The sequence below is a fragment of the Labeo rohita genome, chromosome 12 (genome assembly GCF_022985175.1).
Source record: "Labeo rohita strain BAU-BD-2019 chromosome 12, IGBB_LRoh.1.0, whole genome shotgun sequence".
Taxonomy (NCBI): Eukaryota; Metazoa; Chordata; class Actinopteri; order Cypriniformes; family Cyprinidae; genus Labeo; species Labeo rohita.
In genome coordinates this window covers 21,836,382-21,860,086 of record NC_066880.1, presented here as the reverse complement: position 1 = coordinate 21,860,086, position 23,705 = coordinate 21,836,382, and the positions used below count along the sequence as shown (strand labels likewise).

Below are 23,705 nucleotides of genomic sequence, written 5' to 3'. Positions count from 1 at the left end.
TTCTAAAACCAAAATCCATTTATATGAGATGCAAAATAAAAAGCTAAGAATTTTTGTTTTATGAAAAACTGATCAAAATTAGGTGAGCAATACTTAATAATTTCACGAGTGTCGCAGGCAAGGAGCCAGGAGAAGGCAAAGAGACAGCAAAGGGTAGGCATGCCGGCAGAGGAAACTGGCAGAGGACAGCTTACGCAGGAGGAGATATAACTGAAGGGTCCAGGGCGGTGCAGAATGAGGTGAAAGCCAGGGAGGAGCCTTAAGCAGACGCATGATGGCAGGTGCCCTGGCCAAAGCCATAGATGTGCTCTATGATGGCGTCGACAGAGGCAGAAGCAATGGTAGTAAATGTCCTGATGCCACTAGGGGGACAACTGGAGGCGATGATGATGGAGCGAGAGCCCACTGTGTAGCTGAAGGTCTGAAGCGAGGGAGTGACTATGAAGGCCCTGGTGACCGTAACTCAGCCACAATGCAACGACCTCCCCCAAATGATGGTCTAGGTCCAGAGGGCAGAGGGCTAGCAGAGGCGACAAAGGGTGGTGGCAGAGCCTGAGGGATGGCTGAGTGGGCCTTAGATGAAGGGGCAAAAGGCTGAACCACAGCAGATGGCCCACAAGTCTGCATCGCAACGTTTGACTTAAGTGGAGGCAACCGACCGAAGGAGCCCGGCAAGGCCGAATCTGGGGTGGAAGGAGTGAGGTGATGGAGTCTAGAAGAAGGAGGAGCGCTGTCTGCCAAGGTCGTAGGCAAAGTTGTGGGCTCCTCTTGCCCAGGCGAAGATGGCTCCCAGCTGGTCTGAAGTGGATCCATGCCACTGAGAGGCGGAGAGGATCCAGAGGGGCTGGTGGGAGACAGTGACGAGTGGGCAACGGGAATGGCTGAGAATGGGGCTGGAGAGTAAACCATAGTCCAATGACAAGGGTTAAGCCCCCTAAGATGGTTTGATGTTGGAGGTAGGGTGGCTCTAATGGGGCAGAAGATGAAGAATCATTTGATTAAAGGTCTGAAAGTGGCATGGCCAGTCTCCACAAAAGCTCCCTCGACTGTGGATGACAGCTGGCACACACATGGTCAGACTCACACATTTCAGGCTCTATAATGATGCAGGGCATATACATTCTTGATGACGTGGGCTTGCAGTGGAGAAAGGCTCGAAGTCTGCGGTGGGCTCAAACCTTTTCATTTCGACCGTAGGGTTCTGGCTGGGCACTGGGTCTGGAGTGGGGCTGCTTATGTTCTCAATGGTGAAGGCTGATCCGCAGGAAACCAGCATCCACTCCACAAGAAGAAGCTCCCTCAAGGAGATTCCAAAAAAGACAAACAGGAAAAAACCATCTGACAGGTGTAACAGCCAAAATGAACTGGTGCAAGATGCACACAGGTTGGAGAGTAGCAGAAATCAATAGTCAAATGAGGCAGACAGGTGAGGTAACCAAACTGATAATCAGGTCAACAAGGGAGTGGGGTTCAAACACAATAGGGAACAAACAGAAAAGCATGTGACGCAAAAATAAATTAAAGTTGCAAGCAGCTCTGAAAGGGCCCTCACTCCCGGCTCACCGCCTCCCGGTGGGCAATATGCATTTAAAAGTGGTAAACATGGAAGGAATATGTCAAAGTCATTTACATGTACCAAACTTCCTGCTACCAGGCGATGGCGCTATGACTGTAACTGGAAATTGGTATGTAGATGTCTTCTGGCCAGCACTTTTATCAAATATATGAAGTTTGGTGCAGATTAAAAAGCATGACATATCCTGTTGCCAACAGGTGGCGTAATGATTATAACTGAATATTGACCTTTAGATGTCTTCAATCCAGGACTCTTAGCGAACATGAAGTTTGGTGCAGTTTGCATGTTTAAGTGGTTTAAGTGTAAAACAAGTCATTTCTGTTGCCAGTAGGTGGCGTTATGATTATAACAGAATACTGGCCTTTAGATGTGTTCAGGCCAGGACTTTTATTGAACGGATGAAGTTTTGGGGCAGATCGGACATTGGATGGCTGAGCTACAACACCTTCTATTTCCATGGAGAAACACTGAACTTTGTCAGGCCGCCACGGACACGCCCGTCAACGAAAACTCAAGATCTTCACAATTTAGTATCGCAAATGCCTTTAGATTAGACTGACCGAATATGATGTTGATGTCATTAAATCTCTATGAGGAGTTTGTTACAGCATAAAACATGCCACTCCCTGTTGCCAACAGGTGGCGCTATGACTATAACTGAATATGGGCATGTAGATCTCTTCAGCACAGGAATCTTATCAAACTTGTCAATTTTGGTGCAGATCGGATATTGTATGCTTGAATTATAACAACTTCCTTTTTCATGGAGAAACATCAAAGTTTGTCAGGCCAACTGACTTTTTTTATAGGTATTGGTGTGTTACATGTGTCTACCGAATTTCGTACATGTATGTAAAACATAGCTCGAGAGGCGCTAATGAGCTATTTTGCCACACCCATATCTGAAACCCATATCAGATGTAAATTCTCACCACTTTTGCAAAGTTTCATGAGTTTTCAAGCATGTTTTGGCCCTCAAAAATATGATTCATTTTGAATCTAAGCAATTTCAATAGGGTCTTCACACCAGTGCTCGGGCCCTAACAAAAGCCATGTGCTCAAACCAACACTGAGACAAGACAGAAGAGCACATGGCAAAAAAAAATAAATAAATTAAAAAAAAAAAAACCCTGATAAGCCATGTGCTCAGACAGAAAAATGTGACAAACAAATTAACAGAAGAGCACAAAACAAGGAATCTTAAAATAAAGCCATGCGCTCACAACAGAGACCCACAACATGGATCATGAATGTTAGGATCCTGACTCTGGCAACAGGCCCTCATCTGTACCAGAATTGTCAAGATCCAGATGCCATGTTCCAAACACATGACTGAAAAAGGGTATTGCAGTGAAACTGAGACAAATGATGTGCTCCCACAGAGACAAGAACAAGATGCTCAACAGAACCAAGAGGAAAGCACATGTCCAGACAACATACAAAAAAGTCTTTCAGCCTTCCTTTGATGATTGTTCTAAAACTAGATGAGCATGGAGATGGAACAAGGAAGATTTATTCACTAGATTCCTCTTTAGGGCAAGTTTGTTCTGTTGCATGCAGTCAAGGAGAGTGAGGATGTAGAGTTGAATTGCCATATCAGCAGGGCAACAACTGAATGAAATTGCAGACAGAGCACACATGGAGATTAAATTGAGATAGTAGCCAAGAAGCACACAAGGCAGACAGGTGAGGTAATAGATGATTAGGTAAACATGGGGTCTGATTTCAAACACAACAGGGAACAGACAGCAGACCACATCACACACAGAAGCAAACCAAAGCATAGGACTCATAAAAGAGCGCATGGCACGGAAACTGAATACGACAAGATCAAGATTTAATCTTTAAGCTGTTATGAGCTAAATGTGTTTGGCTTGCTTTCTGCAAGAAGGGTAGAGCAAAATACCTAAGCAGGGTATCTAAAACATTGATCTCCAAGTCTCCTCCTGCAGACTTCAGTTCCAACCCTGTTTCAACACACCTGTCAGTTATAGCCTTGTGATTTGTGCACCGACATATAGCACAACTGTGCTTGCAATACCAGAGTTCGATTCCCATCTTGTGATCCTTTGCTGATCCAGTTCCCCTCTCTCTGCCCAATGCTTTCCTGTCACATATCTACTGTCATATCACATTAAAGGCATTAAAAAGCCTATAAATCTAACTTTAAAAAAGTTTAGTTGAACTCTGTTGGTAACGACAGAACTTGTGACCATAGTTGCTTTTGAGAAACATATCCCAGATAGTCATCCAGTTGGTGAGAGCACATAAAGAGGACAAACCGGAACTAGGTCAGGGGTCTCCAAACTTGCTCTTGGTGTGTCACCGTTCTGCAGATTTCAGCTCCAACCTCAATTAACACACCTGTAACTTGACAATTACAGACAGCTGTGTTGAAGCTGGACGGTAGCTCTCCAGGATCAAGGTTGGAGATACCTGAAATAGTTTTACAGACAAATTTTTATGTGGCCAAGTGTAAATACTCAATCTGATAGCAGTCAGATTAATTGAGATGCATTAAGTGTCTAACTGTACATCATGAATTTCCTCTAATTTTCTTCTCTTTTTTGGTACATGGAAAAAGGATCTGCTTTGTTATGACTGGGACCTGCATTTCTCCCCATACTTTTCTCACTCCATGGCTATGATCCATTAGTATGTCTGTCATATATCAAATGTTATACAGTCTCACTCCCCTTCTTCTTATTTTCATTTCCTTTCTATCTTTAGCTCTCTATCACTATTACTATCTAGCATTTAAAGGGGTCATCGGATGCTAAGTTCACTTTTACGTGTTGTTTGAACATTAATGTGTGTTGGCAGTGTATGTACAAATCTAGCCTATAATGATAAAAATCCATGCAGTGGTTTTAATTAATCTGTAAAAATAATATTCCCTTTTTCAAGTCAAGCCATTCTCAGATGCCTGTCGTTGTGGCGTCGCACAAATCATTCGTGATCCAGCTTTACTTACAGCAGAAGTGAGTATAAGGTTTTTTTTTTTTTTTTTTTAATGAATTTTTGCGATCGCCTTTCCTAATAATGTGCTAGTTAGCAAGTTTAGCGGCTAAACATGGCTACAGTAAACATGCTCGTCACTCCACAGCGAAAAGAGAGGGGCGGGGCGGCAAGCAGAGCTCATTTGCATTTAAAGCAACCTCGACCAGAATGGGATGATTTTTGCAGAGCTGATTTTGGCAAGGTAAAAAGGGCATTGTTTTACACTCCCATTGAGAATTTTTAACCAAAGTAGATTATAGACTTTTCATTAAGACCCTAAAGAATCATATCAACTTGTGGAAAATCGGCATCCGATGACCCCTTTAAGTATTCTCATTTTAAACATCAGACCCTGGCTTTGTATTAGAGCCAATGTAATTACAAGAAAAATGGTCTCGTCCATCTGCTGACTTTCTCTTCCCTAAAAAGAATAGTTGATAAATGTGTAAGCAGTGGCACTAAGCATGACATAGCCTATTTATAGTTTATGAACCCCCTTAAAATTCAAGATCAAGTTCATGAATGTACCTAACCTCAAGAGCATTTGAGCTTTGAAATTAAAACCATACAAAAGTAATTTCTTTCACCAGGAAGTTCTGAGTACAGAAGCTATGTGTTGTGTTCTGCAAGGGGTGCATGGAAATTGCCCAGCATCCAGAGAAACCAAAAATAAGTAGAGCCTAGTCTTTGAGCAAGCTTTTTAATAACTTGGAGGGAAATCAACAAGGACAAAGGTCAAATCAAAATTACTAATGAAATCACTGTTTCTCTGCTTATCCTTTTAATTTACCTTTGTCTTGTTCGCTCTTCAGCCATGAAAAATCATTTGTCTATTTGATTGTATTTGTGTGCAGCATTTGGCCCTTCTGGGAAAGTTTATGTAGGGTGTGTAAGAGTGTATACGAGTCCTATCACAAGTTACAATGCTAGGTGGAAACAACAATGTGAACAACACTTGATCACATGTGATTTGATCACTAACCGGTGGAAACAAGGTCAGGGTCTTACAAATCCTTCACTGAATGAGTGAACAATAAGTTCTCATTAATTTCAATGATGCCCCTCTTAAGCAAGTCCTTTGCTAAAAACAACAATTCTGTAAGAGACGCTTTGCCTACTAAATTATGGAGAGCACTGAGAACTTTTAGGTCCAGATTAGGTCCAAACCATCTTTTGGCTACTGTCAGAAAATAGTACTGTCAGGATTTACTAAAGACGTGCAGTGAAGAATTAGCACTGAAAAGGCATGGACACAAGTATTGTTGCGCGTGATCTTACTGAATATGCATTTGTAGGTCTTTCCCTTCCAGACACAAAATTTATGGAAGGAGAGTTTTTACTTGCACTGCTCTTGGTAGATTGCGCTAGTTGTTATGGAAAGGATCTGGCTGTGTCTGTGTTCTTTAATGTGCCCATTGTTAGTAAATTACACATAGAATTTTCCCCTCCCATTAGCGCTTTTATGTAATTGCGCTCTAACGCTAATTTGCCCTGTTTGGTAAAACTGGCCCTTAATCTCTAAATGTCTTCATCATTTCAATATTGTTCCTTTACCCTGCTGAAAAAAACAGCTAAACCAGCCTAAGCTGGTTGGCTGGTTTTAGCTGGTCTTTCAGGCTGGTCTTAGCTGGTCTTAGCTGGTCATAGCTGGTCAGCAGGCTGGTTTTAGAGGGGTTTTGGCCACTTCCAGGCTGGTCTTAGCTGGTCAGGCTGGGAGACCAGCTGGAACAATCAGCTAAAACCAGCCTGGCCAGGCTGGAAGATCAGCTAAAACCAGCTACTTCCAGCTTAAACCAGCTAAAACCAGCCAACCAGCCTAGGCTGGTTTTAGCAGTTTTTTCATCTGTATAAAATGAACACAAATAATGTTTCGAAAGGCAGCCAGCCAAAAACAATGATACAAATGAAAAATCTAACCAAATCTAATAAGAAACATAACTATTTTATGATGTGGAAATTTCATAAGAATTTGCATGATGTGATTCAAAATATAAGAACTAAGGTCCACCCCTAAACGCACCCCTAAATCTAACTATCAGTGGAGCATAACCATATTGTAAGAAAACATACAAATGAGACCATATATGTGACCCTTGACCACAAAACCAGTCATAAATAACACGGATGTATTTGTAGCAATAGCCAACAATACATTGTATTGTTCAAAATTATTGATTTTTCTTTTATGCCAAACTTCAGTAGGACATTAAGTAAAGAACATGTTCAATGAAGATATTTAGTAAATTTCCTACTGTAAATATATCAAAACTTAATTTTTGATTAGTAATATGCATTGCTAAGAACTTCATTTGGACAGCTTTAAAAGCTATTTTCTCAATATTTAGATTTTTTTGCACCCTCAGATTACAATTTTTCAAATAGTTGTATCTCAGCCAAATATTGTCCTATTCTAACAAACCAGGCATCAGTCATTCAAAGAAATTTACCCTTTTGACTTTTTTTGTGGTCCAGGGTCACATATATGAATTTATATAAATTTGCCAAATGTACAGTAGTTACAAATTGTCATGGATGCTTGGCTACCTACTGATGCACAACATCATCTTCTAGTGTCTAGATCTTAGATCTTAATGCTAAGACTTTTAAGAGAGATTTGAAAAGGATCATAGGAAATGATGGTGTTCTTGTTCTTGCCAAACCAATGTGTGGATGTCAGTGTGACACTTTAAGCCTCCCATGTAACCACACTCCTCTAATGCTTGTTCCAAATTAACCTTCCAGCACTCCTCTAACTGCCCCCTCCCATCAGAGGCCACTTGGCCCATCACTCACTCTAGCTCTCTCACCTTCTCCACTCTCCTTATTCCACTGACCATGCATGTTCCAAAAACAGATCAACTTTTCATTTCAGTGCTACCCCCTACGTACGCTACCGCCTCATGCTCCTTGGCCACCAAATAACCCCCCACATCCTCAAGTCTGAGATGCCGAAGACGTTCAACCCCTAGACTATAACTCAGTCCTGCAGAGCCATACGCAACTGATTGGAATTTTGGGGTGTGGCGACGGCCAGCTTTGACCAATAGGGCAGCTGGCAGCAGTATAAAACTCTGCACATGTGTGAATTTATTCGCTCTTTCTGTCAGTCCATCACTCCTGTGAGGAGGGGGTCCAAGTAACGGGGGGCAGATTTTGTAGTACAGAGAGCAATAAACGGACGGATAGACCTATTTAACTAAGCTTTCGCCACTCCTGAAGATCCTTCACCCCTGACAGGATGGAGGACGCCCACATCAAGGCACCGTCCGAATGTCTGGCCTACTTCGCAGTTAGTGAGACCAGTGGTCTTACCCCGGATCAGGTCAAGAAGAACCTGGCTAAATACGGCTACAATGGTGAGATACATGAGATGTCTTGAAGACACATGCGGGGCTTAGACAGTGAAACACTCTGACTGATGGAAATGTCTCTTTTTAGGAAGGCACAGAGATAGCATTACAATAGTGGCTTTCAGTTAAACTTTTAAATAGTGATAATAGGAGATGCAGTTGCATAGATCTTGGCTTCAGGAAGAACACCTAATGGATAGTTTAGGATTTTCGTAAATGTTGAGACAGGTTGTGGTGCAGAAGCTGGGATTGAAAATAGACTTTGGCGGAGGGGGAGAAGGGAAGAAAGACAGGTGATGGCACAGCGGCCTTGCTTTGGTTATTTGAGAGGTCTTATTAGATTAGCAGTATTTCAGGCTGATGGGGGAGGGAGATTCTTAGGTTCTGGCTGAAGTTGGCCTGGGCGATTAGATATGTCACTGGCATTAAAGTTATGATGTACAAAACAGGCCCTCTTGTACAGAGGGGACTTAGCATGCACAATCACTTTTCCAAAAAAAAATAATAATGTCAAATGTAAATGATCCCAAATGTTGGAAATCTTCCTTGTAGAAAGCAACTTTCACAATATTCTTCTTCTTCTTTAATTATTATTTAATAAATATTAAAGCTGGGACTGTAAATGTTAGTATTGCTCGTAAACAGTTTGTATTTTATAAATATGTCCATTCAAAATTGATGAGTACAGTGTAAAACATCGGTTTCTGTGTGAGACTGAACATATTCTTTCTTACTAATACTTTCTGTAAGTAATTTGCAAAGTTCTCAACTTCCTTTTCATATGAGTCACATAAAAATCAGTTGGAAATGTTAAGTCTTAATAGCTCCTCTGAGGTACAATGAAAGATTGGCCAGAGTAATGTTGTTGTGCTGTCTTGAATTCTGGTCAGTTGTTCATTTTCTTTCTTTCTTTCTTTCTTTTTTCTTTCTCTTGTCTCTGTCTATACTTTATTTCTCAGAGCTGCCAGCTGAAGAGGGTAAGTACATAACATATTGCTAAAAAAAAGTGACATCATGAGAAATAAATCAAGTGTTATATTTACCAGCGACTATGTCATTGATAGAATCTCAAAATCTAGTAAGGATTGAACTGAAATTGAAAATTTCCATTCCCTTTAGGAAAGTCCATCTGGGAGCTGATCATTGAGCAGTTTGAAGATCTGTTGGTCAGAATTCTGCTGCTGGCTGCCTGCATCTCTTTCGTAAGTTACTAACAAGTGAACCGTTTAAAAAATGGAAATATACCAGCAATCTTAATATAATTTTTATTGGCCATATAGTGACGATTATAAAACGATTAAACATGAATCATACCTTTGTTTCGGAACAAAAGAGTTCTCTAAATCATGGCCTTATGTATGTACAAGACATATCAAACACTGCTTCATGTGATTTATTCAGACCTGTCAGCATATAGATACAGCATGTCACACACTTTTAAACATACCCTTTAAACTTGAGTGGTATGTCGTGTAAACAGCTGTTGTGACAGTATAGGTTGCCATACTGCACTTAAAACTGTAACATACACCATAGCCATCTATGGTGTTATGCAACACGGTACATATGCTAATTTGTCATGTATTTAGCATTATGGTTATGCGCAAAGGTCTACATAGTACTGTGAGCAGTACAGCATCAGCCTATCACATGTTCGTAGTATTACCTACTGCAACGTAGAGTCACAAAGTTTTCAACTATAGAGTTGATTCATCTTAATTCATTGTGTCAGGAAGCCATACAGGTTGGGTTATTTATCTCACTTCTTTCTAAACAGGAAAGACTCTGTAAGGTGGATGTTTAGGGGGTTCAGCGGGTATTGGGAGGTTAAAGGTGAACATGGGGGGTATTAATGTCTGCCCCCCTCCACACTGTGCCTCAGCCAGCTGTTCCAATGGCCATAGAAGGAAAATATTAAGGGGCTCAGAAGACGTGTGAGAAGGAGAAGGGGGTTATTTTAAGAAGGACTCAAGTTGAAGACAGAAACTCTATCCTTTTGAAAGGTCAAGAGAGATGCATGGGAGAAAGCACAGCAAGAGTAGTTATAACAGCAGGTCTGTTGTGCAACAATATTGGGAAATAATGTTTTGACTGGTTTTTATGTATGCATGCATTGCACAAGAGAAGAAATTAAGTAACCAGATCATTAGCATCATGATATATATCACATATATTTGTCATTTTCAGAAGTAATATTAAGGGTGGGCCCTGTAAGCCTCTAAGCCTTCCACTGATCCATAAATACAAAAGCATCTTCTCTAAAAGCCTATATTAATGGTCTAATTGCCAAACTAAAACTAAAATTCAAAATGTTAACACATTCGATTATTTAATATGACAACATATTTTTTTCATAAATAATTAGGATATTTACCGGATACCGCCAAGATATCAGGTCTTAATATTATCTGTTGTAAACACTGGAATATGGTATCCTGAATAGAACAAAGAGCAAAATGTACCATGTGCTAATGTATCGCTTTGTGTGTGTTTTAAGGTCCTGGCCTGGTTTGAGGAGGGTGAAGAGACTGTCACTGCCTTTGTTGAGCCTTTTGTCATTCTGCTCATTCTCATCGCCAATGCCGTCGTCGGTGTGTGGCAGGTAATGCACCAAATACACAGATAAATGTAGATTTTACTCATTTCATCAAGTAAATTAAGTGAATGCATAACTCACTTACATATGTAAACCAAGCAATGTTTGTCTGTCATCCAGGAGCGTAATGCTGAGAGCGCCATTGAGGCTCTGAAGGAGTATGAGCCTGAGATGGGTAAGGTCTACCGTTCTGACAGAAAGAGCGTCCAGAGGATCAAGGCCAGAGAGATTGTCCCTGGTGACATTGTGGAAGTGTCTGGTAAGTCTTTTTTTACATCCTTCTTTTTAATAAAAAATAGTATTCAATGCACTGTATATAATGTGCAAAGTAGGCCATGGTGGCCTACTTTATTTGTCACTATGTGCAGTATACTGTAGAGCACACTGCATAGAATACTATACCCACCATGCATTGCTAGCATTTTAGATTGATGCTGTTCAGTCTATCTTGGCTACTGCAGGAAATAGTTAATGGTAGAAAAGCAACACACTGTATATTAAAGAATAGCACACAGTCTTACATTCATAGCTTGAGGCACTATTTCTAGGTCATTTCAGAGTCAGAGTTGTTCACAAAGCATGTAGTTTTGTTGTCGTTAACAGTTTGCTTCTGGCACAGAGGCCACACACACTATACTGTTTGGTCCATAACTAAATATTCAAATCTTTTACATATTTCAAGTTTCCTGTAGGTCTGATTTTTGGTTCTTTTTGTTGTATCACTGGTATAATCACATAATCACTAGTATTTTGTCATACTGAAAACTCATTCTTTCTTCTTCCCTAGTTGGTGACAAAGTCCCTGCTGACATCAGGATTACTGCTATCCGTTCTACCACCCTTCGTGTTGACCAGTCTATCCTGACTGGTTAGTGCTCTCTACTCTACTCTACTCTACTCTAACTATGATCATAAAAATGGGCCTATTGGTACATATTCTGCAAACCTGACAACTGCTTTCTTTTCAATTGAAATTAATTTGTAAAGCAACATTATGCTCTTCTACAGTGTGTGTGTGTGTGTGTGTGTGTATAAGAAGAGTTCAGAGGCAAAACCAGCTAAAAGCCATCTCGGTCAAAATAGAGATAATGATGCTGAGTGAATGCTCCTGACACATAGTATATGTCCATCAAATACTTTTGCTTCAAACTCGCTAAATTCCAGCCTCAGCCCAATCAGAAGTACCAGTACTTACATAGAAACCTATACAAAGTAGCCAGAACGAAATTCTAATTTTAAAGAAATACTTCAGATGGATTTAGAGGCTTTTGCATCTGAACTCTTCATATATATATATATATATATGAAGTATGGTATATTTTATTGTAACTGTATATAAATATGGTCAACTCTTTGTACAGGTGAGTCCGTCAGTGTGATCAAGCACACCGAGCCTGTCCCCGACCCAAGAGCTGTCAATCAGGACAAAAAGAACATGCTTTTCTCTGTGAGTTTTTATCCACACACTCCTCCATATACACACTAATTGGTTCCTACTCCAATTAGCTACATACCTCAATACACAGAAGTTTCTGGGAAAAAAAAATTACTATCAGATAATGATAGTTCTAATGTTAACCAGTGATGGGAATAACACCATTATAAATAAAAGGTGTTACTAACGGCATTATTTTTTTCAGTAACAAGTAATGAAACTAGAGAGAGTCTTATATACCATGCAGAATTGACATGCTACATGTAAACGATATTCTTTGTTGTATTTTCCTCTCAAAATAATGAGGTTCCTTTGGAATTCTTACGCTTTTAAGAACTGCCAGTTTCACCAGTAGTAGTAATTAGTAGAATTTGCAGTAGTTTGGTTATCTTATCAGTATCAGTTTTAGTTTTTTTTCCCTTTTTATAGAAACACTAAATTACAAACAATATCCTAAGCACCACCACCAGTCCTAAGTTCAGTCAACATGACAAATATGCATATATATATGTACATCAGATATTTAATATTAGTCTGGTGAGTAAACTAAAAATTCAACTGATTTCATTTAAATTTCATTCATTTGACATTATTTGTACATTTATACATTTACATTTTTTAAAAGTACACAATAGTTACGTTCCCTGGTAATTAGTTACTTTTTTAAAGTAACATTTCCAACACTGATGTTAACCCAGCTTCTAACATGGTAACCGTGATTTTGCCTATTAGAATGTGTTTTTGGTACTGGAACAACAAACCTAATCATAACCCTAACCACTAACTCCAACTCCAGCCTGATCATAAAGTCTTAATGGCAGAAAGTAGTATTGTTCCAGGAACAAGAAGTAGTTGATCCTGGAAGATATGCTGCTTGGGTAAATCACAAGTTTCCTCTCCCACCTCTAGGGCACAAACATTGCTGCTGGCAAGGCTATTGGAGTTGCTGTCGCTACTGGTGTAAGCACTGAGATTGGTAAGATCCGTGACCAGATGGCCGCCACCGAGCAGGAGAAGACCCCTCTGCAGCAGAAACTGGATGAGTTTGGTGAGCAGCTTTCTAAGGTTATCTCTCTGATCTGCGTCGCTGTCTGGATGATCAACATCGGCCACTTCAATGACCCCGTCCATGGTGGATCCTGGATCCGTGGCGCTGTCTACTACTTCAAGATCGCTGTTGCTCTGGCTGTAGCTGCCATCCCTGAGGGTGAGCATGATAACATATGCAGAAAGTTACAGAAAAGTTTATTTCATTTAGTACACTTAAGTGAAGTTCAAGTATATTATTAAGTATACTTTATGTAGTGAGTATACAAATGTCAGTGTACTAGTAGTATACTTGTAAGTGTACTATTTCAATACTCCTTGGGACTAAATTGGCCCACTTTCTAGTATATAAAAGTATACATTTAAGTATACTTTAAGCATAAAAGTATTAAACTTTGAGTATAACTAGTTTTTATGTTTTAGTTTGTACTGCAACTATACTAAAAGTGAACTTATAGGTATACTGATAGTTTACTAATTAAATACTTGCATTTTTAGTACACCTAAGTATTTAGTCTCAGTAATCTACTAGTTTGGAAGTTTTATACTGCAAGTTGAAAGAACAGGGTACCTGCATGTAAACAAAAAACATTTTATTCTAGCTTTATGCATTCTTTTTTAGAAACACTTGAATGTGGGTCTTTATAATATAATAATAAATAATAATAAAAACTAAATAAATAATATTTTGAACAAAAAGATAAAAAAAGACTATGAATTGGATTCAGAGTAATAATCAAAACATAGATGGAGCCGATCAACACCCCAAAGCTTGACAGTCATTATTACCTCTTGATTGGTCAAATTCTATTCCATAACGTTACAGTTTTTATGCTCTTTTATGACTGATGATTGTGTTAAAAACATGTTGAAGCAATAGTTGGATCGGGTTCTTCTTCGTTTGTGTTTTTGAAATTCTGTACAGAAGATGTGTAATAGCGCCCTACCATATAGCAATGAAAACATGGATTCTCTGAGAAAAATATGTCTCAAATATATTTAGACTTTTTCTTAATCAAGTATACTTAAATGTCATTTTAAGTATATTTATTAGAAGTACATACAGTACATTTCTGAGAAGTACAGAAAAAGTAGACTGAAAGTATGCTTTCCTATATTTAGTTTAAAAGAAGTGTACTAATAGCACACTTGAATAAACTTTTTTTTCGCACTGGAAGGTTAAATATGCAACAAATTATATCCAGAAGAGGGCTAAAAGCTTGACCTTTAGTCTATACTAAATCCATAAGCATAGATACTACATCTAAATCTTTTGAGATAATCATTATTATTAAAAGATATTAATCCATCTATAAACTGTCCTCTCATCAGGTTTGCCTGCTGTCATCACTACCTGTCTGGCTCTTGGTACCAGACGTATGGCCAAGAAAAACGCCATTGTCCGTTCACTGCCATCTGTGGAGACCCTGGGCTGCACTTCTGTCATCTGCTCCGACAAGACTGGCACACTGACCACCAATCAGATGTGTGTGACCAAAGTAGGTGTTCAGCTATCTTTATGTACACATATAAACTAAGAAATAATGCAGCTATTGTTAATACTGATGTACTGTAATCCTAAAGGTGAAGTGTGTAATTATTTCAGTGATGAAATAATCTTCTCCCAGTTTAATCTTCTGAAACAACTGTTTCACTCTTAAAAATGAAGGTGCTTTAAAGGTTCTTCGCAGTGATGCCATAGAAGAACCATTTTTGGTTCCACAAAGACCCATCCGGTCAAAGGTTCTTTAAAGAACTCTTTCTCACCTTTTTATAATCTGAAGAACCTTTTGTGAAACAGAAAGGTTCTTCAGATATTAAAGGTTCTTTATGGAACCATTTAGACAAAAAAGGTTCTTCTATGGTATCGTGAAGCACCTTTATTTTTAAGAGTGTAGGCTGTCTTCCACAGTTCTCTTTCCAAACATTGCTAAGATAATATAATTTATGCTTTACCTAGACTAAAATGCCAACTTCTGGATCAACCAAAGTTTGAGAGTTTGGGAAAGGATTATTTATTTATTTATTTATTTATTTATTCAGAAAAATGGCAAACTGGAAGGAGAAGTAGGTGTGTTTGGAAAAAGCACAAGTTTTTTTGTAATTTCTTTGGGTGCTGTAAATGGTAATGAAAATATACACTTTGATCATGGGTACTGTATAAGTCTTCACATGTATACATTTATATTAATAATGGCATATTTTTACTTGCACACTAAGATGATATTGTGTATCATTACAGATGTTCGTCATTGATAGAATTGATGGTGATCACGTTGAACTTGACTGCTTTGATATCTCTGGCTCCAAGTACACACCCGAGGGTGAGGTGTAAGTATTCAATTAAACACTTCCCCAAACTACTCATTTTTATTATCAGGCTATCAGCATGTTAAAGTCATAAATCTAATCTGAGTGGCATCTTTCTTTTAGCACAAAGTTGGGTAATCGTGTTGACTGCAGTCAGTATGACAGTTTAGTTGAGTTGGCCACCATCTGCGCCCTCTGCAACGATTCCTCCCTTGACTACAATGAGGTGAGAGATACATGCTGTTTCATACTTCATACTTTGGTTCTCTTTTCTATATTTGTCTGAAGACAAAAACTGTCATCTACCTCTGTGTTACAGTCCAAGAAGATCTATGAGAAGGTCGGTGAGGCCACTGAAACTGCTTTGTGCTGCTTGGTTGAGAAGATGAATGTTTTCAAGAGCAATGTCAACAACCTGTCCAAGATTGAGAGAGCAAATGCCTGCTGTAGTGTAAGTAGAGGTGTAAACCTTCTCAAAACATCATTGATGTAACTTGGCACTGTCCTGTAACTCAAAATTTCTATTTTTATCCTGCGTAGGTTGTGAAGCAGCTTATGAAGAAGAACTTCACTCTGGAGTTCTCCCGTGACAGGAAATCCATGTCTGTGTACTGTACCCCTACCAAGGGTGATGCTGGCAGCAAAATGTTTGTGAAGGTACAGTATGTGTCCCACTCAGGATTTAATAAGTAAATTATCACAGAAAATGTTAGTATTGATGGAGATCTTCAACAAAATAATAGATGCATTTCATGACTTCTCATTTTGTTAATAAAGGGCGCTCCAGAGGGTGTGATTGACAGGTGTTCCTATGTACGTGTTGGTTCTACTCGAGTACCCCTGACTGGCATCATAAAAGATAAGATCATGTCCGTCATCAAGGAGTGGGGTACTGGCCGTGACACTCTGCGTTGCCTGGCCCTGGCCACCCGAGACAATCCCCTGAAGGTTGATGAAATGAACCTTGAGGACTCTACTAAATTTGCTGACTATGAGGTGAATATGGAAAACATAACAACCATCCATCCTCCCATGCCAGTTTGTAATTGGTCTGGCTGGTGAAACTTATTGCCCAGCAAGTCTTACTAGCTAAAAAGTAGTATACTTCAAGTTTATTTTATTAAGTATATCTAAGTAAAGTTCAAGTATATTTTTAAGTATACTTTATGTAGTAAGTACAGCAATATCAGTGTACTAGTAGTATGCTTGTAAGTGTACTATTTCAATACTCCTTGGGACTATATTGGCCCACTTTCTATATACTTCAAGTACACGTCTAGTTTACATCTAAGTTTTTAGTTTGTACTGGAACTATACAAAAAGTGAACTTATAGGTATGCTGATAGTTTACTAATTAAATACTTGTAGCATTTTTAGTACACTTTGAAATATACAGTATTCAACATTTGAAGTGGATCAAAAAAGGTTCATCAAAGTTGTCCTAAGACACAAATGTGTATTGCTTTGGTTATAGGGCAACTTTGATGAAAGGTTTTGATCCACTTCAAATGTTGACTACTGTAGTCTCATACAAAAAAAAAACTAAAGTCATGTATGTCATTTTAAGTATATCTCTGAGACGTACATAAAGCACATTTCTGAGAAGTACTAGAAAAGTGGACTGAAAGTATACTTTCCTATTTTTTAGTTTAAAAGAAGTATATTAATAGTACACTTGAATAAACTTTCGTAAGGGAGGCTGCCAACCCATGCTGAAGACCAGATTCCAAAACATTCCATATCGTAAACTTTTATGTGGCTGTGGAGTTTTTCCTCGTTAAGTATATTTTGCCAGAATCTCATGTTAAAAAAATTGGCACTATTCACAGGCTACTTAAGACAATATTAGGACTAGATGGCAAATGCTAGACTAAATGCTGCACTTTAACCTACAGTGGTTTGCCTGCACTACTGTTTTCTTCAGGAAAGAAAATGCTGTACTCACTCAAAGCTCTCAAAGTCTCAAAACAATCACAATTATAATCTCAATCTGAATAATATAATAGCAAACTATAGAGATATATGGCAGCCATGATATGCTTCAGCTATGGTGGTACAGCATGGATGATGTATAAGGTTTAATAAATGCTAAGCTACATAAAATCTTTGTCTTGTTACTTTCCTGTCTGGTTCAGACTGACCTGACCTTCGTTGGCTGTGTCGGTATGTTGGATCCCCCCCGTAAAGAGGTTACTGGCTCCATTGAACTGTGCAGGGCTGCTGGCATTCGTGTTATCATGATCACTGGTATGCTTTTCATCCTTCCTTTCAACTCATCAGTCATTCTAATTTTTTATTGTTGCAAGACCTGACACCTTTCCACAAAATGACTCTTGAAACAAAAACCCTCAGGTGACAACAAGGGTACTGCTGTGGCCATCTGCCGTCGTATTGGCATCTTTGCTGAGGATGAGGATGTGACTGGCAAGGCTTACACTGGCCGTGAGTTTGATGACCTGCCCCGTAGTGAACAGAGCGAAGCTGTTTGTAAGGCTTGCTGCTTTGCCCGTGTTGAGCCCTCCCACAAGTCTAAGATCGTTGAGTTCCTGCAGGGTTACGATGAGATTACTGCTATGGTGAGACATAAGTACACTTACACTTTACAAGCCAATATCCACAACACCATATCATATGAAATCCTTCCCTTAAGATGAAACAGTAATGTCGTCGTCTTTGGTCTAGACTGGTGATGGTGTCAACGATGCCCCTGCCTTGAAGAAGGCAGAAATTGGCATTGCCATGGGCTCTGGCACTGCCGTTGCCAAGTCAGCCTCTGAGATGGTCCTGGCCGATGACAACTTTTCTTCTATTGTGGCTGCCGTTGAGGAAGGCAGAGCCATTTACAACAACATGAAGCAGTTTATCCGTTACCTGATTTCTTCCAACGTTGGAGAGGTCGTCTGGTGAGAATCTCTGGCCTTGTTTTATGTTCTCATTCACAGTACGCTCGTGTTTGACATTCTTCTCGTCTCTTATTTTCTCATAGTATTTTCCTTACCGCTGCTCTTGGTCTGCCTGAGGCTCTGATCCCAGTCCAACTGCTGTGGGTGAACTTGGTGACTGATGGTCTGCCCGCCACTGCCCTGGGCTTCAACCCCCCTGATCTTGACATCATGGGCAAGCCTCCCCGCTCTGCCAAGGAGCCCCTGATCTCCGGCTGGCTGTTCTTCAGATACATGGCCATTGGTGGTGGGTACCATCATTGTTTCTGTGGCATGTCAGCTTGCTCATGTTCTTCGTATGAGCTCTGGTGTTAGTCTAATAAACTGACTGTCCTCAGGATATGTGGGTGCTGCTACTGTGGCTGCTGCTGCTTACTGGTTCCTGTATGATGAGGAGGGTCCTCAGGTTACCTACTACCAGCTGGTGAGCAATATCTCCATCATATTATTATTTATCATTGTAATTATCATTGAAAGAAATTCCTTTGTTATGTCTGCTAATTTCTCTTCCTGTTGTAGTCTCACTTCATGCAGTGCCACGATGAGAATGAGGACTTCACTGGCATTGACTGTGAGGTGTTTGAGGCTGCTCCACCAATGACCATGGCCCTGTCTGTCCTGGTCACAATTGAGATGTTCAACGCTCTCAACAGGTTTGTCATACATGATTTTGTCTTATAAGAAGTTTCTACTCCTGTAAATCAACAGCTATATTCCAAAATCTTGTGAGCCTCCTTGCTAATCAAACGTCTAAGACAGTATGTTAACCAAAATATTCCCCATAGTAACTATGAGTGATTTCTAATGTTCTTCACAGGAAGCAACCTATAGCTTAAGTGGTTTCCCTGGACTCCATCCAGCATTTTGAATGAATATATATATTTCTGTGCAAGATACATGCATCACAGCATTAGAATTGAGCAAACAAATTGGCATCTTAATTCCCTAAACAAAAATTAATTATTTGAATTTTTTAACTAGGGCTGTCAGTTTAACGCATTAACTTAATTAATTAGTTATGAAAAATAATGCGATTAAAATATTTAAACGCAGTTAACGCACTGGCCCCGCCCCCAGATCTGTACGTCATCTTATATTTCATATAGTTGACTGTTGAAAATTATGATGCAGGGCAACAACTCCACAAATGCAGTTATGCCCTAAAATTCAAGATATTGGTGCAAAAAATGCCCCAGTATGTGTCTCATACAACATTTATAAATATTACATATCACACGATACCACACTGGAAGCAAGAGCAATATGACACCAGTGCTGATTTTGTCCCGATCTATCACGAGCTTAAATGTGATTTTATACAACAGTTCAGTAAATAAGATAAATAATAAAACAATATTATGTGTTTTTGTTCAGTTTTGCAGAAAACATATTACCTTTGAAGCCACAGAAGAACTGTTGCGCGTCTCAGAGCAACACAGCCGTGTTTAGTTTCTGAATGAATCTGCGTTTTGAACCAATCCTGTGAACCAATTTGTTTTAAAAGTCTATTCATATGAAGAGAATGAACCCGCTGAATTCTTTCTAAAGCTGCTATTTGCAATGTCTACTTGCTACTTTCTCATTTAACACAATAATAGCATTAAATAGTTTTTTGTGGGTATTTTCACAGCCAAATGTAGTTTGCAATTGATTAATTAATTTTAAAATTGTATCATTTTGGAGAAAAATCAGTTCCTAAAATGTAAAAATACTTCAAAATCGAAATACAATCCCAAGTGATCAGAGGGGAAACATGTTATTGACAGGTGTAACTGAGGTTATGGAACAGAGCTAAATTTACCCTGGCTTTGATGGTGGCAATAAGGGTTCCTCTCTGTGTTTCTGTCTTTCTCAACAGCTTGTCTGAGAATCAGTCCCTGGTGCGCATGCCTCCATGGAGTAATGGCTGGCTGGTGGCTGCCATGACCCTCTCCATGTCCCTCCACTTCATGATCATCTATGTGGACCCCCTGCCTGTACATCTCTCCCCTTTATTTCATCCTGTTCTTTATATTTGACTATATCTCTACACTGGCCACAACCTTTCTTTTCTTGTTACAGATGATTTTCAAGTTAACTCACTTGAACCCAGAACAGTGGATTGTGGTACTGAAACTTTCTTTCCCCGTTATCCTTATTGATGAGGTGCTGAAGTTTGTTGCTCGCAACTACCTGGAGGGTAAGTTCTCAAATATATGCAAATATGCATCTATTCACATAATTATAAAATAACATTAAGTAAACATTTTAAATGTCAAACTGCATTCATACTTATACTTTATATTACCATACCGACCTAATTATACTGTTTTTGCTGACTTCTATTAATGTTCCTATTAATGAAACCTAATAAAAAAATCTTCTTTAAACTTTAATATTTTTCTTCATATAACTTGGTTGCACTAAAAAGCTTGTTTTTAATCTGACAATCATCTTCCATCATTTCTCTTATGTCTCACACCCATTTCATTTATTTTACACTAACCTACTATATTCATTTCTAGCCTAAACAGTCCCCACCTCCCAGTTTTCAAGTAACAGAAGCAAGGTATCCAACACTCCCTCATAGCCTTTGTGCTGTACCTGTTATACTTGTCTACATGTCGCTATACTTTTGCATGTTTATTGTTTTGGTTGGTGATGCTTTGAAAGAACATGTGGTGTTAAACTTGTCTGTGATGTCAGCCATGCATGGAGCTTTTATATAGTTCACAGGTTGCAGCAACCTGTGATTGCATTGTCAGCCCAATGGAAAAACTGGCTCATTTCGACTCATGGAGGCATTATATTTTATATGATATAAACTTATAAAATTAAGTTTACATTAAATATTTATTGTGGATAGACAATGTGCATTTTGCAACCCTTAATATAACCCTAAAATCTGATTAACTAAGAGGAATGTTGTTCCAGGAACATTAAGGATGATCCAGGAATGTCCTGTTATGTAAATCATGTTCTAAGAACATGTTCTGCTTGTGTATATCAAGTCAAACTTTCAAGCGTTCAAAAGACAGTGTTGTGTATTAATACATCAGTTAATATTACAATACTATGTATTGTAATTTAAGGGAATGTGGATGTTAAGCTCCAAAAAAGATAAATCAGTTGCAGACATATGTGATTGTGGGAATACTTGTTTTTTAAAGACAACTTTTACTTTAAAAAAGCACTTGCTTTTTCTTTTTCTGTCTTTTTCTGTCTTTGTTGTTGTTGTTGTTAGTGCTTTCAATGCAACAATTATAATATGATGCTTTGTTATATATTGCATAGTGATGTATGTATGTATTACGATACATATCGTGCTGTGAAGTAGTGGATGATACCCAGTATCATGATGCCCAGTCCAGTGTTTCACAATCATGTTTAGTGCCGCTTAACTTTTACTCAGTGTTGACATTTTGTTTATTGAAACTCCTCTTTTTGTGATTTCCAGCTAAAGCTTGAAATGTAGAGACAAAGACGTGAGAGTGAAAAAAATGGGAAGAAGAAGAGAACATCAAGAGAATGAATGAGGAAAAATGGGAGAAGAGAGTATTTACATCCACTGAGACGGAAGCTCTCATGACCCCATCTGCAGAATGGAGAGCGCAAAATCTCTGGAAAATATAAAAAAAAAAAAACACACAGAAAAAGTTTAGTGACAGAGATGAATATATAGGTCAGCCCTTCCAAATTAGTGTTTGAATGCTGAATTGTTTTATTCTTAAATGGACTAACAAGTGTATTAAACATTTTTTGTTAAAATTGTACACTATTTTAAAGTCTTTTATTTCTCTTCATTCTATCTCTACATATACGTGCACAGTTTTGTGTTTTTAATTCTGCTCCTTAATTTGCCTCCTGGAGTTTTATATATAACATATAGAAATGTTATGTTCATAACTTAATTGTTAAAAAACATATATTTGTTAATCTGTAAAAAATAATTTAATTGGATTTAAAAGGATTTGCAAAAGAGGTATTTTTGTTGTAAGGCAATCAAGCTTTTCTTATCTTTCAAGTGAAACAAGTTATAAACATGGTGATATGAATTCTGTTAATGGAAGACACAGTAGTTTACACACAAATAGATTTACACGTTTTTACTTCATTGGTGAAGCAAAGGTGTTGCATTTAAAAAACAAATCACTTTACACATTAGCCCAGTAATATGAATCCTACTTTTGAACCCAAGAAATGGCATAACAAAATTAAAATGAATGTCAAGCTGTGACCGAGATGGGTCTTGCACATGTTTCCCAGTTGGGTCCCACCAAGTGGCAAGTGTAACCCCATATGGAATCCATGTGGGCAACTGGCATGGGGCCTTTATGGAACCCACGGACAATCCCATATAGAGCCCATTTTTCAGCCCATGTCAAACCCACATGGGCCCCACAATCAAGTGTTAGCTTGGTTAAAGCTGGGACCAAGATGGGTCTTGTGCATGTTGCCCAGTTGGGTCCCACTTTGTGACAAGTGCAATCCTATATGAAATCCATGTGGGCAGTTAACATGGGGCCATTATGGAACCCGCGGACAATCCTATATGGGGCCCATTTTTCAGCCCAGTTCATACCCATATGGGCCCCACATACAAATGTTGGCTGGGTCGTTCATGAAGCCTTTGCAAAAGAAGCCTAATTGTGCTTCAGAAATGCAGTACATATAAGAAATATTTGGCTACAAATTAATTTGTCTACAAATGTAGTATCTACAGTGAAAGTTCTCTCATCAATAGGGTTGGGTATCGTTTGAATTTGATTGATTCTGATTTAGATTCTTACCAATTCCTAGTTTGATTCCAATCACATTAAAAAGTAAATAAAAAATTAAGTCAAACATTTTTATTCTGTATTTTTACAAAGCTTTCTGTTGCAGCTGAATAACATGAACAAAAATCAGCAGCCTACAGAACACTTAGGCCTAAGAGGAACTTTTGCCTATGGTTTTAACAAAAAACAAAATACCACAGCAAAAACAACTAATAAACGACTAATATAAATTTCAAACATTAAATTGTTAAAGGCAATTAAACAGCCAGTAATAAAATAGGAACAAGCAAATAAATTAGCAATAGCTTTAATAAATACAATTTAACAAATTACAGGTATAGAAATGTAAATCAAAAGCTTAAAAACACTGCATTGTTTTCTTTTCATGAAATAAAATATAGATTAGCTAACTCATTAACTTTACAAAAGATAGCCAGTAAAAATCAGTGAATGATTTTTTTTGTTCCTGTATTAATATTAATGGCACGCAGCACATTTATTAGGCTGCTGTCTCTTTAACACCAAACGCATGCAGATCTAAAAATACTGTTACATGTGCCGTTTCGTACTCATCTGTTTACTTACACATGCGTTTACTTTCTCATTTGTTTACTTTCACTTTCAACAAAAAACGGCTGGGTTTATGATGATATACTGACGTATTTTGTGCGTACTGGGCGGTAAATGTAAAA

General features: G+C 38.6%; 1 protein-coding gene across 1 annotated transcript; it reads left to right on the top strand.

The window, feature by feature from the left end:
- The first annotated feature begins 7,660 nt into the window (after window positions 1–7,660).
- On the top strand, window positions 7,661–21,891 carry atp2a1l (ATPase sarcoplasmic/endoplasmic reticulum Ca2+ transporting 1, like). Its single transcript, XM_051124630.1, has 23 exons — window positions 7,661–7,932; window positions 8,886–8,903; window positions 9,046–9,128; window positions 10,424–10,528; window positions 10,643–10,781; window positions 11,310–11,390; window positions 11,884–11,969; window positions 12,867–13,164; window positions 14,337–14,503; window positions 15,247–15,335; window positions 15,438–15,540; window positions 15,634–15,765; window positions 15,855–15,971; window positions 16,092–16,310; window positions 17,450–17,561; window positions 17,667–17,890; window positions 17,997–18,217; window positions 18,301–18,503; window positions 18,595–18,680; window positions 18,776–18,909; window positions 20,115–20,232; window positions 20,318–20,435; window positions 21,693–21,891. The coding sequence occupies exons 1-23, from the start codon at window positions 7,815–7,817 to the stop codon at window positions 21,701–21,703; spliced, it is 2,982 nt and encodes a 993-aa protein (XP_050980587.1). The 5' UTR covers window positions 7,661–7,814; the 3' UTR covers window positions 21,704–21,891.
- Window positions 21,892–23,705: the final 1,814 nt, after the last annotated feature.

Bases quoted from the DNA above. Each gene is read 5' to 3' on its own strand.
- atp2a1l (XM_051124630.1), top strand. From the start codon at position 7,815: ATGGAGGACGCCCACATCAAGGCACCGTCCGAATGTCTGGCCTACTTC. The intron at 11,391-11,883 runs GTTAGTGCTCTC...CTCTTTGTACAG, and splicing joins TGACCAGTCTATCCTGACTG to GTGAGTCCGTCAGTGTGATC. The intron at 11,970-12,866 runs GTGAGTTTTTAT...TCCCACCTCTAG, and splicing joins AAAAGAACATGCTTTTCTCT to GGCACAAACATTGCTGCTGG.